This window comes from Argiope bruennichi, chromosome X1, assembly GCF_947563725.1.
Source record: "Argiope bruennichi chromosome X1, qqArgBrue1.1, whole genome shotgun sequence".
NCBI classification, from domain to species: domain Eukaryota; kingdom Metazoa; phylum Arthropoda; class Arachnida; order Araneae; family Araneidae; genus Argiope; species Argiope bruennichi.
Window position 1 is genome coordinate 72,681,543 of NC_079162.1, and position 16,844 is coordinate 72,698,386.

The 16,844-nt window shown below is 28.7% G+C and overlaps 1 protein-coding gene across 6 annotated transcripts in view; it reads left to right on the forward strand.

Annotated features, from left to right (window-relative positions):
* Positions 1 to 16,471, forward strand: part of LOC129958284 (cullin-1-like) — a 78,957-nt gene extending 62,486 nt beyond the window's left edge. For 5 of the 6 annotated variants that reach the window (XM_056070631.1, XM_056070634.1, XM_056070632.1 and 2 more), the window contains 2 exons: positions 1,420 to 1,533; positions 10,625 to 16,471. In XM_056070631.1, coding sequence (XP_055926606.1) covers positions 1,420 to 1,533; positions 10,625 to 10,699 — 189 coding nt within the window. In that variant the 3' untranslated portion in view covers positions 10,700 to 16,471. Of the gene's footprint in view, positions 1 to 1,419; positions 1,534 to 9,769; positions 10,096 to 10,624 lie in introns of those variants that run through there. The other variant, XM_056070635.1, reaches the window with a different exon arrangement.
* The last annotated feature ends 373 nt before the right edge of the window (positions 16,472 to 16,844 follow it).

The following is a 16,844-nucleotide window of genomic DNA, read 5'->3' on the forward strand; positions in this document are numbered from 1 at the left end:
TACCACTGCTCATGAACTGTGAGAATTTCAAAGAAGTTATATCAAGTTTGACATATAGTTACTTTTATAAATTAGCATGGGAAAATTAATTGTAAATTAAAAATTTTAAAAATATGTTAAAGAAATTATATGCGAAAATCATTGTAAAATTTTAGATTTAGATACTTGTGGACTGCACAAAATCCATTGAGTATTTCAGAATGAACATGAATCTACTGAATAGAAAGCAGATGTTAATTTAAGAGCAATCTATAGAATATTTAATTATAGTCCAGCTAGATGTGCTGATTTCTTGGAAGTTACTGGTTCTTATGAATTTTCAGCGGATACAAAATTTCGGTGTTTGTGAAACTACTCTAAAGGTATTTAACAACATTAAAGAAATACAGATTTCAGATTTTTTTTTTTAAAGAACTCTTCCTGGATCTGTAACGATTGATATTATAAATGCTTGCCAGGATAAATTGATTTTAAAATTAGCTTCTCTTATATTGCTAATATTCTTTAGCAATTTTTTTACAAAAATTTAGACATCTGAGCTAGTGGTGCCTTTCTTGTATGAAAATCTTCATTTTTGTTAAAAAGTGAAGGAAAAACATTGTTAAGAATCAAAAATATTTGACAGAGCTTAATGTTCCTGAAAATCTAAGGCTGATAAAAAAAAAAATAACGACTGTGGAATAATGACTGCAAGTTGCTTGATTCCTAGTGGAGTTACTAAAATTGAAGGGGAAGTGGAAGAGGGTTCTTTTTAGAAGAGTATTTTATTTTTGTGAAGAATACTATAAAGTATTGTTATTCCATTATAATTAGCACATGTGCTCGCTCATTTCCTCTTATATTGTATATACGTACAGGGAAAACGCAGGGACTTCTCCCTGTGTTGTATGTCGAACTTGATATATATGATTATATGAAAAGACGAATGTAACGCAATAAGTTTTAAACTCATAGAAGTTCAGCTATTAATGATTGTTTTTGAATTATAAATTTCAAAACTGGCTCATTTTTGGATTAGAGTTGGCATGGAAGCAGGGTTGCAGATTTGAGTTGGCAACCCTGTTTTTGTGTGCTGGTAGCTCTGTTATTTTATGCTTTTTATTGTACATAATAGCAAAGCTAGTGTATGTTCCATGAACATTGTTTCAATATTTATTTATATTTTGTAACAAATAAAGATATTGATTAGGTATTACATGTTTGTAAGTTTGCAATTGGATCATTTATAAAAATTAGTGGCCATTAGACTTATACATCGTGCAAAATATTTCGTTAATAAAACTATGCCACTTTTATGCCATAAAACTCAAAAGTAGATCAATTATTTTTTCACTGAAATTTTATACTTAATTACTGTATATATATTAAGTTTGATATACATCAGTCATCTATGAGTTTCATTACTCATTTCTCTTTTAGGCTGCTATAGTTAGAATAATGAAAACGAGAAAGTTGTTGAAGCATCAACAATTGCTTGCTGAAGTTCTAAATCAGCTGTCTCCAAGATTTAAACCTAGAGTGCCTGTTGTTAAAGTAAGTGAAACATTTTTAAAATATACTTTGTTTAATTTTTGTTTTGTGACTTATTTTATAGTCAATACTTTTTACATTCTAATAAAAATATCATTTTCAAATCCTTGTTATACCATTTATATGTTCAACAACCTATATTTGGGGAATCTTGGATTGATACTTTACTTTTTTTCTTTTAATTATTTTCGAATTTCTTCAGAAAGGTTGAATTAACTGTCCTTTAAATTCAACCATGCAATGAATGTTTCAAGGCATTTTTTTCAACAAAGATTCGGTTAAGAACGCATTTAGGGGTACATTCAGTAATTGACAAGAAAGGAAATAAAGTGTGTTCTTTTCATAGAAAACTGATAATGACTTGCATCGTATATATGTGGTTTTGTGTGCTGTGTGGAATACTTGCACACATTCTTATAAAAATAACATGTTTATTCGAGAAAATATAAAGCTTTAAAAAAATCCCAAATTATTCTTGCATGTTTTTTTTTTTTTTTCTTTCCTTTAAAACATGCAGATTTAAATTTAATTATATAATTAATACAAAACAATGTGCCACCACAGCATTATATTAAAATTCAAAGTTGATACTTTGAATATTTGTTGTAGCTAGTGAAATTAATAGCACATTTTTCTCTTCCTTATAATTTCGAAGCTTGAAATATAGAGCAGCTTACATAAAAATTCCATTTGAATACTATTAAGACTCAGATTGACATTGCAGCCAGCTGATTCAATACCTGTGGAATGAATGGGAAAGGTGAATGAAACACTACATCCCAATACCCTACATATTTGATAGTTTTAATTCCCTTATATAAGGGTGCCCCATTCCTACAAAAACATTCCACTATACTCTGTTTCACCCCAACTTGGCAGTATTGTAAAAGGCAGAAAATGTGACGCTCCGCCCTGGGAAATAATTCCCCATCCGTTTTGACTTTAAAACAACTAAAATGCGCTGAAATTTATCAAATTATATCATAAATTACAGATATCGTTTTTTTTATCAGCATGTATTTAAAATTATTCTCAAGTTAGAAGTGCTTACCTGTTAAATATTTTGTAAATAAAGCGAACGAATAAAACCAAAAGATTGACATAATGAATTCCACTTTGTAGAACCGGTCTCCAAGGTCATATATTTGGCGCGCTTCTCTTGTACGCCCTCGCCAGCTATCCATTTAGTTCTCACCGTTATTATCATCACACGTACTTTTTTTGCTCTCGCTTTTTAATCAGCTGATATTTTTTGATCTTGTTAATCACATTCATTTTCGATTGTTGATATTTATTCAAGTCGTCATTTCTAAAATGTCTGAAAAAGTGTTATCACCGACTACGCTCTATACGCCTTCAAGACGAGGGAAACCAATAAAAAGTGCAGCACGTAGAAACATATTAAATGTTTATTCTCGACTCCGAGAAGAAAACCCTCAAGACTCTATCAATCAAATCGTTGACAAAGTTTCGCATCTTACGGGCGTTTCACAAAGAACAGTTTTCCGTTTGAAAAAAGAAAAAAAGGCATCCAGTTCTTTAAGTACCCCTGGAAAGAAGCGACCAGGCTCAGAAGGTAAACAATCAAGACTTATAAAATATGATGACTTTACCTTATCCTGCATTCGACGAAAAATTCATGCATTTTTTCTTAGAAATGAGATCCCAACATTAGATAAAGTTTTAAAAGTTGTGAACGATGATAGAGATATCTTTTCCAAAAACATCAGCAGAACAGCGCTTTACAGAATATTGAAAGACTTGGGATTTTCTTTTGAAAAAAGAAAAAGACAAGCGTTACTCCTAGAGAGACAAGATATTATTTTGTGGCGGAGGAATTATTTGAGAAAAATTGCTCATTATAAGAAACAAAACACGCCCGTTTATTATCTTGATGAGACATGGGTAAATGAAGGCCATTCTCAGAGTCGAGTATGGCAAGATACAGCCTGAGTAAAAACTTTAAGGCCAGTAAAAATTTTTGAGAAAATGGAAACATATAAACTGAGGAATTAAAATATCATTTGATTGATAATTATTAAGCTTAAATAAAAGTAGAAAAAGTAGAAAAATTAATTTGCAAATATTTTATTAGAAAATATTACAGAACACACAGATGAATATTTGAGCCTGAGTAAAAACTTTAAGGCCAACATAAAAAATAACATATAAGAAAAAAATTACAACTTCTTAGAAGGTTGTGTAGGAGCCATTTCTTCGAATTACTTCAAATATTCTTGTTTTCATGCATGAAATGAGTTTTTGACAAAGGGTGGTGTTGGTTTTATACCATTCATCTTTGATCGTAGATTTCAGCTCTGTTGTTGATGTAAAATGTCTCCCATTTGCATAAACTCATCTTGCTAAGTCACTCCAAAGGTTCTCGATTGGGTTGAGGTCAGGTGATCTAGCTGGCCATTTCACAGTTTCAACATTGTTGACTTGGAACCAATTTTTTGTGCTGTTATTCGAATGGATCGATGCATTGTCTTACTGATATTTTCAGTTTTCTCCAGCAAGACATTCAGCATTTGGCAAAAGATGATTTGTAAGGACATTTTGGTATCCTTGTGAATTCATTCTACCTGAAACGAATGCAATTGACCCTACACCATTGTAAGCAAAACAGCCCCAAGTAATACAGACCCTCCACCTAATTGGCGCTTGGGGAATATTTCTTTTTCATTTCTTATATCATGTCAGTAGAAATTCCACCATCTGGTCCATCCAAATTCCATTTTTTTTCGTCAGAAAAAATAATTTCTATCCATTGGTTGTCCCAGATCATGACTTTCTGGCCAAAGTTCAAACGCTCTATTTTGTGTCTCTGCAGTAACTGAGGCCTAGTCAATTTTGCTGTATAAGTGAACCTTCCAGACCTTTTAATTGTGTTATAAATCGTTTTTTGACAAACTTTTAAACCTTACTTCGGAGTACTTCCTGGCAAACCTTCCTGGTTGAGTACTTTCCAGTAGATGCAAGTTGGCAAACTCTTCTTTCATCACGCGAGGACAAAGCTTTAGGTCTTCCCCCAGTATTCTTTTTACCATAATTGTCTTTCCATTTAAAAAAATTATTGACTACAGTCTTTGATCTTCCTATCTTTATCGCAATAGCACGACTACTCATTCCTGTTGAAGACAAAGCTTCAATCTGTCCTCTTTCACGATCAGTTAACTTCTTACCCTTCGCCATCTTCACAAAGATCACCAATACTTCGAAGAAACGTATGACAAATATGAAAATTGCAGCGTTGTCAGAAGCTAGTAGTTACAATGGTAATTACACGATTATATTATATTTATTTTAAAAAAATGACTGGTGGCCTTAAAGTTTTTACTCAGGCAGAAATACTAACTTTTTAAATAACTACATGTTTCTCATAATTATGTATTTACAAATTATGTTTATGGCCTTTATTTCTTATCAATGAACTTTAATAATTAATATTATTTGAATCCCTTTTATTTCATTTTGAATTTTCTCAAAAATTTTTACTGGCCTTAAAGTTTTTACTCAGGCTGTACTAAAATTAAAAGTAGCTACGAAGCCTCCTCTTCAAATTAAACAGTAGGTTTGTCGGCACCAAAAGGAAAAGAAAGAAGACTCATTATTACACATATTGGAAGCGAAGAAGGTTTCGTTCGTGATGCAGCTGAGATTTTTATTGGGAAAAAAACTGGTGACTATCATGACAAGATGAATGGTGATCATTTTGAAAAAATGGCTAGAAAGTGTTCTTCCTAAACTGAAGAAAAACAGCGTAATCGTAATGGACAATGCTTATTATCATTCTGTAAAAATGGAGAAAATTCCTACAACTTCTTGGACTAAAAAGTCTATTCAAGAATGGTTATCCCAAAAGCATATTTCATGGGATAAAGACATGATTAAAATCGAACTTTTGCAGAAAGTTTCTGAAGTGAAACATTTTTATGATATATATCGAGTAGAAACTATTGCAGAAAAATATGGACATACAATTTTGAGATTGCCACCTTACCACAGCGAGTTAAATCCTATCGAGATGATTTGGAGTCAAATTAAAGGACATGTTGCACGCGAAAATAAAACTTTTAAGCTTAATGATGTAAAGGAGCTCGTAATCCAAGCATTACAAAAAGTAATAATTGACAATTGGAAAAAATGCATTAACCATGTAACAACAAAAGAGAAAGAAATGTGGGAAATTGACGGACTTGTAGAGGAAGTATGCGAAAACCAAAATTTAATAATTTCCATGAACAGTGATTCAAGTGACAGTGAGGCAGAACTAATGAGTGCTGATGATATTTGATGTCTCATTTATAATGCATATTATAATTAATATATTTTTTAAATGTTCTGAATAACTTTAGTATGTTTTTTTTCCCATAAAATAATTTATCTCTTTTGATATTCTCAATTACTTCGAATTTTAATATTTTACGATTTTTATAATACAATAATTTACGATATTCTGAATATTTAGCGTATTTATATATTTGTAAATACTCGATTTTCTGGAATAAATTAATAATGTTTGACTTTTAAATTTGATTTTCATGAATATATATATATATATATATAATATGCAAAATTATTTATTATTAATATAAATACGTTAATTATTGTATTAATTCGAAAATTTAAATTTTTTAAAATTTCTTCCTTTTGTTAATTTTTAGACTTTATTGAGAAAACCGTTAAACATTTGAAAAAAATCTCAGTTTAACGTTACTTTTTATTAAGCACTGCATATTGTTTCATCGCAAATAATGTCATACATTGTTATTAATGCAAGGCTTATTACTCAAAACCATTATTATATTTTGTTTAACAGTTCTAAACTTCAATCTCTGAAAAATCAACTTCTTGATATTGAATATTCAGTTAAGAAATAAAAACTTTAGCCACTCTCACTTATGCATTGCTTTCAATTATATGGGATTTTAATAGTCATTCAATCGCGTATAAATAAGTATAAACTTAAAATGAAATTATTTTAATAAATCAGTAAAGTTATGTACCAATAATATTGAACAAAATAATGAAAATAAGGTAAGAATTAATTCTGATTTAAAATGACAATCTAATAAAGTTAATAAATATTTATTATTTGGCGAAAAATTTGGGTGATAAAGTTTCGCCTAGCGATCTACATTTCTTGTAACTTTGTATTTTAAAGTAACCCAGTTCCCTTGACAACGACTGCGATTCGGCATGGTAGAATATTCACTACTGCCAAGTTAGGGTGAAACAGAGTATAACTATAGAGCCTTCCTTAAAGAGTATTGCATCCGATGATCCTACTTCAAATTAATAAATAAAGCATCTACAAAATAATCAAAGTACAAAGTTGTTGCACTTTTGTTTATACAGTTTATGCTACATACATAATATTAGATTTCTTATATTTTGTACCAATGTGAATAATGTTGTAAATTTTACTTACTGTTCTTTATAATAATGTTTTTTTTTTTTTTTTTTTTTTTTTTACAATTAACTTATATACATTATTTGTAAGTATACAGATGTATTTTGAATTTTTATGCATTCGTTTAATCAGCTATTCAGTTAAGAAATGTCAATTTATAGAAAATTCCTTATCATTTTGCTTCTCTTTGAGAATAGCCGAAATTCATTTTGCTGCAATGTCATTAACAGCTTCCTATACCTTAACAGTATTCAGCAGCATTTTTTGTATAAGTTGCCACATATATTTGGTTTTGAAATAATGAAAAAGTAATAGTGTTTGTCTACCTCAAGAATACGCCAATATGTCTACGATAGTCTGTTGCCGTGGAAACAAGACCTGCTCTATTTTCAATAGGGGATTTAAAAAGAAAGGCATCCATATTGGCTTACTGATCACCTTGATGATGTATTGGCGATTTTTTTAATTGATTTATAAAGAGTGAAAAAAATGTTTAATATATTAATTATATAATAATATTTAAACTTTTAGACATAAAAATGAAATGTTAATGAATATGCAATAAAGATGAAAATTATTACAATAAAAAAGTAATTATTTAACTTTTTAATAATTGTTTAATATTTTCATAACTATTAATAATTATCAAGGACTTCAGATTATTAATACAATGACAGAACTTCGTTGATTATTGAACTTTCAGCATGTATTTTCCAACAATTTCTAAGGCAAAACAGTTTTAAAATAAAATAAAATACCGTTAAAATTTCGAAAATAATGTTCATTCAAGCATTTCAAAATCCTCTAAATCACTCTCACAAGTTTCGGTTTCTTCTGAATCAGAATCATCATTGGTATCAATTTGAAATGACAGTTCGTCCACTAAATCTTCTAACAGTCCATCTTTCTCCCAATAATTATTTTCAAGCTTTTCTACGTGTTTGCAATGCGCTGCCCCTTCTGCCGAAGTAACTTCAGTGATAGCTGTTTGAAGAAGAGATTTCAGATCGTCCAAACTTAAACCGCCAGTAACATTTCGTTCCTTTATCATTCTTTTTACAGAGGACCACACAAATTCGATTGCGTTCAAATCGCAATGATAAGGGGGTAGTCGGGTAACTTCATGTCCTTCTTTCTCTATTAAATTATCAATTTTATAGACAATTTTTTTTGGACGATTACTGTCTATAAGAGAGAACAGTTCCGCTTTTCGCATTTTTTAATCGCAGGGTATTCCGTTGTTTTTCAACCAGTCTATCATAACTTTTTGTAGAATACTTCGTTGGAGTGGGGTTTTCGACAGTCGTATGATACGGTGCATTATCCATGCATCCGACACTGTTTGGTTGCAAATTTGGAAGAAGTTTTTCCAACACCCATTTTTTAAAGTTTTCATAGTTCATTTGCCCGTGATAGTCGCTGCTTTTTGTTGATGCTTTATATACTAGTAAAGCACCCGTAAGGAAACCCGTTGATGACCCAACATGAACAACTATAAGTCTATTTTTCGAATTAACATTTGCTGTAGCTCCCAAAACTGTGTCATCTTGCCAACATTTCTTAAATGTCAAATTGCTGTCTACCCAAGTTTCATCAATATAGACAATCAGGCGTCCAGCTTTCCTGTGACATCTCATTTCTCTCAAATATCTGTGTCTCCAAAAAACAATATCTGGTCTTTCCATGAGTACTTTTCTATTATTAATGCACTTCTTCCATTGGAAATTCATTGAATGTAAGACTTTGCACAATGTGTCTTTTTGCTACGAAAATCCAATTTTTTCTTTCAACACGGGTAGTAATTTTCTGAGGGATGGTACTTTCCTTTCTTTTATGTAAAAGTCTTGAATTGTTTGCCGTATAACACACTTGTCAAAGTCGTCTATTTCACAGTTTCGCTCACTAGGTCTTTTACGGTGTTTACCGGGTGATTTTAAAACTGTCGATGAGCCCGATGATGAAACTTCCTTTCTTATTTTTTTTTTTATTGTAGCTTCAGAAATTCCAGTTGCTTGAGAAGCCCTTTTCAGAGCTTGTGGGAGTGGAATTAACGCAGATTTCGATGAAGCTTCACTGGAACAAAATTCCGCAACATTATATACAATTTTACGTGCCTGTGATTTCAAAATTTCACCCTTTTTTAACTTAAAGGCCATCTTGCAAGTTTAGCAAATTAACAAAATCAATTAAACCAGTAAGGAACAAATAATTATAAAAGCAAAAGCAAAATAAACACAAGGATAAGATAACGCGTGCAACTCTTTTAAAGACGAATGACGTGATGTAACCTTTAATTCCGCGAATTCCCTACATGCTTAATCCCCATTAGAAATGAACTAGTCTTGTTACTACAGAGACCGCCACTAGACAGACTTCTTGGCGGGAGCTATTCTTGTGATCGACAGACAGTATGCTGTGCTTTATACATGCACAATAAAAATTATTTACTGCAAATATTCATATTTCTTTTGAGTATTTACTTCGAATTTTAATATTATGCTGTGCTGGCACATTGTCACATATTGTATGTGCTTCATATATTTAAACTGAAATATCTGCTTATTATCAACAAAATACAGTTTAATTTGGGATATTTTTTTAAAAGCTCTTTATTTTCCCTTAATACATGCATGGTTTTTATGAAAATGCATGCGATTATTGTGCGCAGCTGACAAAACCATTGGTTTAAATTGAGTCATCAATTTTCTGTGAAATGCCAAAAAATGACTTAATACTTTCGATTTCATATTGTGTATATATATATATGGAAAGCATTTATTGATGAAAAAGGCATGGATTTCTTTAACAATTTTTATTCTTCAGAATTTCATGGACCAATTTTTACCTCGTGTCGAAATCTCTTTGTTAAAGCCATCACAAGAGTAGTGTGATGAATCGACTGGAAAGATAGAAAACATGAAAGAGAGAGATGGCAAGAAAATATTTGAAACTTTTATTTTTGGAATTTAGAAAGGAATTTGCCATTTTAGTGTTTAGTCTTGTAGGAAAACTCAGAAGTTACACAGCTCATACGTTGAAGTTGCAATAAAGCCAGAGCTCGAATGATTAGGAAATTATTTTTAGAATTTAGATTAATTAGAAATTATTTCATTGTATGTGTGTGCCTTCAAGATAATGTTTAGTATGACAAAGTTTTAAATCACTGATTGATTAAATTGAATATATAGAGTTTTATGTATACAGTTTGATTGTGGTTCTGTAATTCTTTATCATTATATATATTTCAATCTGTTCAGATACTAAAATTTAATTTTTTGCTCTTTTGCAGAATATTCATTTAATTTCAAGATATTACTGCTTAATATAGGACTTCATAAAATATCATATCTGCATTTTTGAATTTTTTTATTTTTTTATTTACATGTTTAAGATTTTTTTCACATTTTATTGTTAGCACTAAACTTTTTCGCCGTTATTGATTCTAATAGCAATTAACAAATGCATTAAATAAAAGACTGCATGTGTCATGTGTCTATAAGTAATATCTTTTTAAAAAATTGTCTCAATTTGAAGATCAAAATTCAGATTGTAGAAATAACAGTGTAAAATGTACTATTAATCTTTATAAATGCTTAATAGAAATTTTCAATTATTGCATTAAAATTTTAGTTTTGAATCGTGAAAAATAAATATTTTTTTAATTCTTTCTATTTACAGAAATGTATAGATATTTTAATAGAAAAAGAATACTTGGAACGCACTGAAAAAGACACCTACAGCTATCTAGCATGACAGTATCTTCCTAGTAACCAAGCTTTAATTAAACTCAAGTTCTTCCTCATTGTTGATGAGAATTTCTATGAAACTAAGCACGAGGATTGGGAGTTTGCCTTTTTCTGTCTTGTTACCTTAAATTTTTTGTGACACATTTTCCTCTCCTCCATGTTACTGAAGTTAAGAATACCACAGATGGCAAATCTGCATTGTTCTGGAAAAGAAGGGAATCCTGGAATCTTGGGAGAAGATTGATTGATGATGCAAATTCATTTAAATTATCAATTTTCTAACAGAATCGCCTTTATATTTGTTTAGAGTACCTATCAGTGCTGAGTTAACTCTGCAAAGTTTGAAGGAAATTAGAAAATAGCAGTTACGAATTTCATTTTTGGTTTTTTTTCTCTCCCCCCCCCTTTATTCAATGTTTTAAAATTCATTCAGAGATTTCAAAACCTGCTTCTCTTTCAATATTTACCTCAGACATTTTTTAAGCTTTAAAATGCATTTTGCTGGACTATTAAATACTTTGACGAAGGTGCCAAAATTTTTATCTTTTTCTTTATATCTTGTACCGAAGACAGCTTGGAAGCATGTTTATCTCTCTCTCTCTCTCTTTTTTTTTCATGCTTAGAAAAAGATTAATTTAATATGATTGCATAAGAATCTAGTCATGTTAAAGGGAAAATCAATTTTTTTATCACTGATATTTCTAAAAGTTGTAGATTTCATGATTTAATGACTTAAGATAGTTTAAGTTTAGTATCTCAATCCTTTGAAAGAATTATTCAGCTGATGATGATGGGGGCATGCATTTTATGTTGCATAACCTGTAAGTACAATTGGATCTTTAGTGTTCAGTAGACACCATTAAAAACAATATCTCAACTCAATGCAAAAATTCTCATAAGCATCAATTGTACTTGAAGAAAAATTTCTGAAAAAGTATAATTTGTAATAATTTTTAAAAATTAAACTAAGTTTAATCCAGTACATATTCAGTAATTTATCCAGTACTTATTTAGTAATTTTGAGTGAAATTTAAAATATATTTCTACTTAAGCGATTAAGAAGTTGCATTTAGTTCATTTATTCCTACATGATGCAAACTGAATTTCTTAATAACTGTTGCAAATGGATTTTTGTAATCAAACCACAGTTAAAAGTTATGGTTCAAACTCTTGATAACCCTCATGGCTTCAAAATTGAGCATGTAATTAAGCTGAAAGTAGAGTTGTTTTACTTATAATATTTTATATTGTTCCGCATGTTGTATTGATAGTTTTACGTTTTCAAACCGTGATGAGTGAACAAATTATTACTCATTTGGGCATTAATTGCTTTGGCTTATTTATTTTTGTGCCTAGCTAAAATGAATCATGTTTTTATTCTTATAATTTTGTATGGTATTAAAATGGCCTTTTTAATTAAATACAAAATGCACATATTTTAAAAGTATTGAGTTGAAGAATAATCAAATAAAAACTCATTTTAAATCAAGATTATTTACTGTGAACAGAAACAATTTAATAATTTCTAAATGATGCATGAAATCTACTACATTTATTTTATAGTTACATAAGTTGATGGTCACTCATAAGTATGCTTGTCCCGCTCCAATTTAAATTAACCTTCATAATTAACATGCAGTTTGATTTTTAGGTTAATTTTAATTGTAGCTGTGAAATGTGTATTATTAAATTTGTATATTCTTCACTTAATGAAGGAAATATTAAAACACACAACAGTTAAAAAAATTACATTGATTTATTTTCTTTCTCTGAATTTTCGTTTCATGTTCATTTCTGCTTGAGGAATACCAAGATTTCATCTTCCAACTTTTTGTATAATGAAAGAATAATATCACTTTTAATTTTATAATTAAAGTATATTAATACTGCTATCAACATTTAAACTAAAATTTTAATTTAGTTGGCAACCAGATAATTTTTTCTTCAATTTTATATATATATATATGTGTTTGTCTTTGCATTTTATTACGGGTTGTTGTGAAATATAGTTCTACAAATCTTACACACAGAATCGTTTCTTTTTATGTTCATTCCACGAAATATTCGTGATCGAAACGTCTAAATATTCTACTAAAATCATAGATTTATTTATACTGTTATTTTATTACATACTGTAGTAAAATGCAATTCTATAAAATATATTCTCACTTTTTGTTAGTTTTGTAAAGTGTTTGCAAATTCGAAAATTTAAGTCTTTTATGAAAGTGACTATTTTATTTGTACTGTATTTTATATATGCATTGTAGTAAAATGTAGCTTCATATAGTTTTTTAATGTTTCACCTGTGAACACGTCACAGAACATTAAAATCTCTTCCGAAAGTGACAGATTTGTTTCATAGATTGAATTCGTTATCAATTGCTTCTTGTTGTAACACTTTCACTGATTTAAATCTCACTGCAATTGTTTTAATATTGTTTTTCAGCCTCTAAAAGTGGAGAAATTGAGATATTTTTTAAAAATTTAAATTTTTAAAGCATTTTGCCTTCTGTGGATCTATTCTCCATACTTATAATATTTATGGTTTCAATTTTATGTTTCCATATTCATAATATTTCTCTGATTTTTTTTTTAGTATTTCAGTAACATATATTGTTATTTTTAAGACTTTGTTAAATTTAATAAGAATTGTAATCACATTGAATTCAATATTAATGTCTATGTTAATATCAATATAATTTTTTTTATTTGATTTATTGTTTGAAATATATTTTGTAGGGATTTCAAGAAAATAATAATTCTTGTGATTAGTATTAAAAATAATAAATCAAAGCAATATAATAAATCTGATTTTTACTCATCCTATGATGAATTTGTTAACATGAATGACTATTGCTTTTGAAATCCTTAAAAAATGCTCAAGGAAAAAGGATTTCTTCTGACTATTTGTGTTAGTTAATGAACTGACAGTAAGTTTTTGGATGAAAACTTATTTTGTAGTCATTCAATAAAACTTTTCGACATGTGATATAGTCTGGCCTTAATTTCAAGAAGATGCTCTATAATTTTGTATATCTACAAACTGCCTGACCGTAATTTCAATAAAATACTCTTGCCTGACCATAATTGCAATAAAAAAAAACTCTTTACGTGTAATTTTGTATATCTACAAACTGCCTGAGCGTAATTGCAATAAAATACTCTCTTGCCTGACTGTAATTGCAATAAAATATTCTCTTTGTGTATAATTTTGTATATCTACAAACTGCCTGAGCGTAATTGCAATAAAATACTCTTTTGCCTGACCGTAATTGCAATAAAATATTCTCTTTATGTATAATTTTGTATATCTACAAACTGCCTGAGTGTAATTGCAATAAAATACTCTCTTGCCTGACCTTGATTTCGAGGAGATACTCTCTTTATATATAAATTTATATATCAACAAACTGCCATCGCATTTCTACTCATTAATCCTGAGTAACGTTATAAATTGTTGAAGTTGTTGCGTTATTTGTTTTTATCCATTCTTCTATTACTGTTGAATAATTTTTCTGAGCCATGCTCTTTAATTTCATTTGTAAAGATATTTGATGTGATAATTTTATTAATATAAACCTTTCTGGTTAATTTAAATAAAGTTGTTGGTATTATTATTTATAAGATTTGGTATCACTATTTATTAAACTTGCTCAACTATTTCTTGTGTTTTGAACCATTTAAATCTATTTTCTTGTTAAAATAGTATGTTTCTGTAAGGTGAAAACATATACTCTTGACTGTTTTGAAGACTAGTTTATGTAAATATTGTTTAACATTCAATGAATAATAAATTACTTTAAATGTGCATTATTGAATACTTAAAATGAGTAAATGTGGAAGTGTGTATTCTTTCTTGCAAAATAAGAAAGAAAGGTGTTATGTTTGAGATTTTTCTGTGAGGAAAAAATTGTTGTTGAAGTTTGTTTTATCCATGCTTTTGAAATTGAATTTTATTTAATAAAATTGAGTCGAATCTTCATTCGTGAATGAAATATTAAATAATAATTTATGTATAATAAGTTATTTGTAATCAAAATTATTCTTTTAAGCAAGTGGAAATAGTTTTTCTATTTCTTTACATAACACAGTATTTTGTGAGAATTTAATGTTCCAATGATTATAATGTACTTGTGGCAAACCTAACTTTGTAGCATTGAACATCTGTGCGATACAAACTTTTCTTGGAATGGATAAAACCCTAACAAAATGCCATAATTAAATTATACGAGATTAAATATTAATCTCAGCTAGAACCGAAAAGGCATTATTTATATTGGTTTGTATGTAGTTCTGCAATTTGCCATTTTATGCTTTTTTTGATGAAATATATTTTAAATTTTATTCCCCTTTGGATTATAAATTAATTACATAAAATATTTAATTGCTATTAACATTAATTTAAATCTGTTTTTGAGATCGAGTTTTATTTGAAAGAAAATAGGAATTTTGAATGCAAAAACTAGAGAAAAGTAACAATTTATTAAAGGGAGAAGTTTTTCCTTATGCAAGGGTCAGGGTAATTTTACATATTTGCATAAAAATGCAACTTAAAATAAAGTTTGTATTTTATCGGACCAATGTAACCAAACTGGTATTTCTGTTGAAGTGTTTACTTATTGCCTTACTGTACTGCAAATTTGTGAATTATGTGCTTTAGATTAATGTTAATGATTTCGCATTATACAGCATCAACATTATTATTATAATTTATTGACCACCTAATAAGTATGAGATTCATAATTGTATCAACTTTATTTCCTTACTCCAGAATGCTGTTTGGTTGGTTTGCTATAAGTATAAATATAACTGCCATTTTCCCCGCAGTTGCTTGTTTCTTCAATAATTGTATTTAAAATTTAATTATTATATCCCACATTGTTCATTCATTTGTGACTTATAATTTTTTTAAAACAGGAAGCATTTTTTTTTTTTAATTCATTTTGTAATTCCAAGAAAAAAGTGTTGATATAATAACTTTTTCTGAATAAATTTCAAATCAAAGTTTACGAACTACTGTACAACTATTATGCATTGTTAAAGTTAGCATTTTTAAATCATAATTTTGTAATGCTATAATATTGCCTTACTGTAAACTTGTGAATATACCTATGTGCTTTAGATTAATGTTAATGATTTTGATATATATAGTGTGAATATTGTTATGTTTGATTGGTTACTTAATAAGTACGAGTTTGCTAATTCTATCCATTAAATTTCCATTCTCAGAATGAGGTTTGGTTGTGTTTAGCATTAGTAAAAAAATAAGTAAATTAATAAATGATTTTTTTTCCCGAAAGTTACTTATTTCAGCATTGATTTAATTTAAATTTAATTATCACATACTTTTCATTCAGTTGTGGTGACTATTTTTTTAAGCCGTAAACATGGTCATTTCTTTAATGTGTTTTGTAATTTAAAAAAAATGATGTAATTGCCTTTTTCTGAATGAATGTTAAATCAAAGTTTATAAACTATCTATGCAATTATTATGGACTGCTAAAGTTCATATTTATATATCATTATTTTGTAATGTGTAATTGAAATGTATTGGCTTATAAACATCAAACAATGAAATGCAATAAGGATGATTCCTGCTGTTTTTAAAGAAGTGAGAGAGAATTGTGAATAAAAAAAGTGTGGCAGTTTTTAATTATTTGTCATGAATGAATTTCGCAATACTTATACATTACTTAATGCTTAAAATAAGGTGTTAAATATGTAAAAAGTATGTATTTATTTTTGTAAAAATAAAATGGTTGGAAAACTAATTCAATAAACGGTATTTGGAATGTGTTTATTTAACAATATGAAGTATTCTGTCAGATAAATTAGCTGTCCTGTTTTCTTTTACACATTAGTTTTAAATTACTCTGTATATATATAATATTATTGTAACAAATGTGGATTTCTAATTTTGTTTCTCTTTTTCTGATGAAAATTATGCTGCTTATATTTCTTTTCGGGTATTTTATTTTTTAGTTTAATCTCTGCCCGCATGCTTTTCTTTTGATCATAAAATGTATTTTGTGTTCATCAGATATTTTTTCTTAACTCTGGGCATTTATAAATTAATTTTGCCAAAAAGTTACTTTTTTTTTTTTTTTTTTTTTTTTTACATTACGTTATCAATGGCAAATCTCAAAGAATAA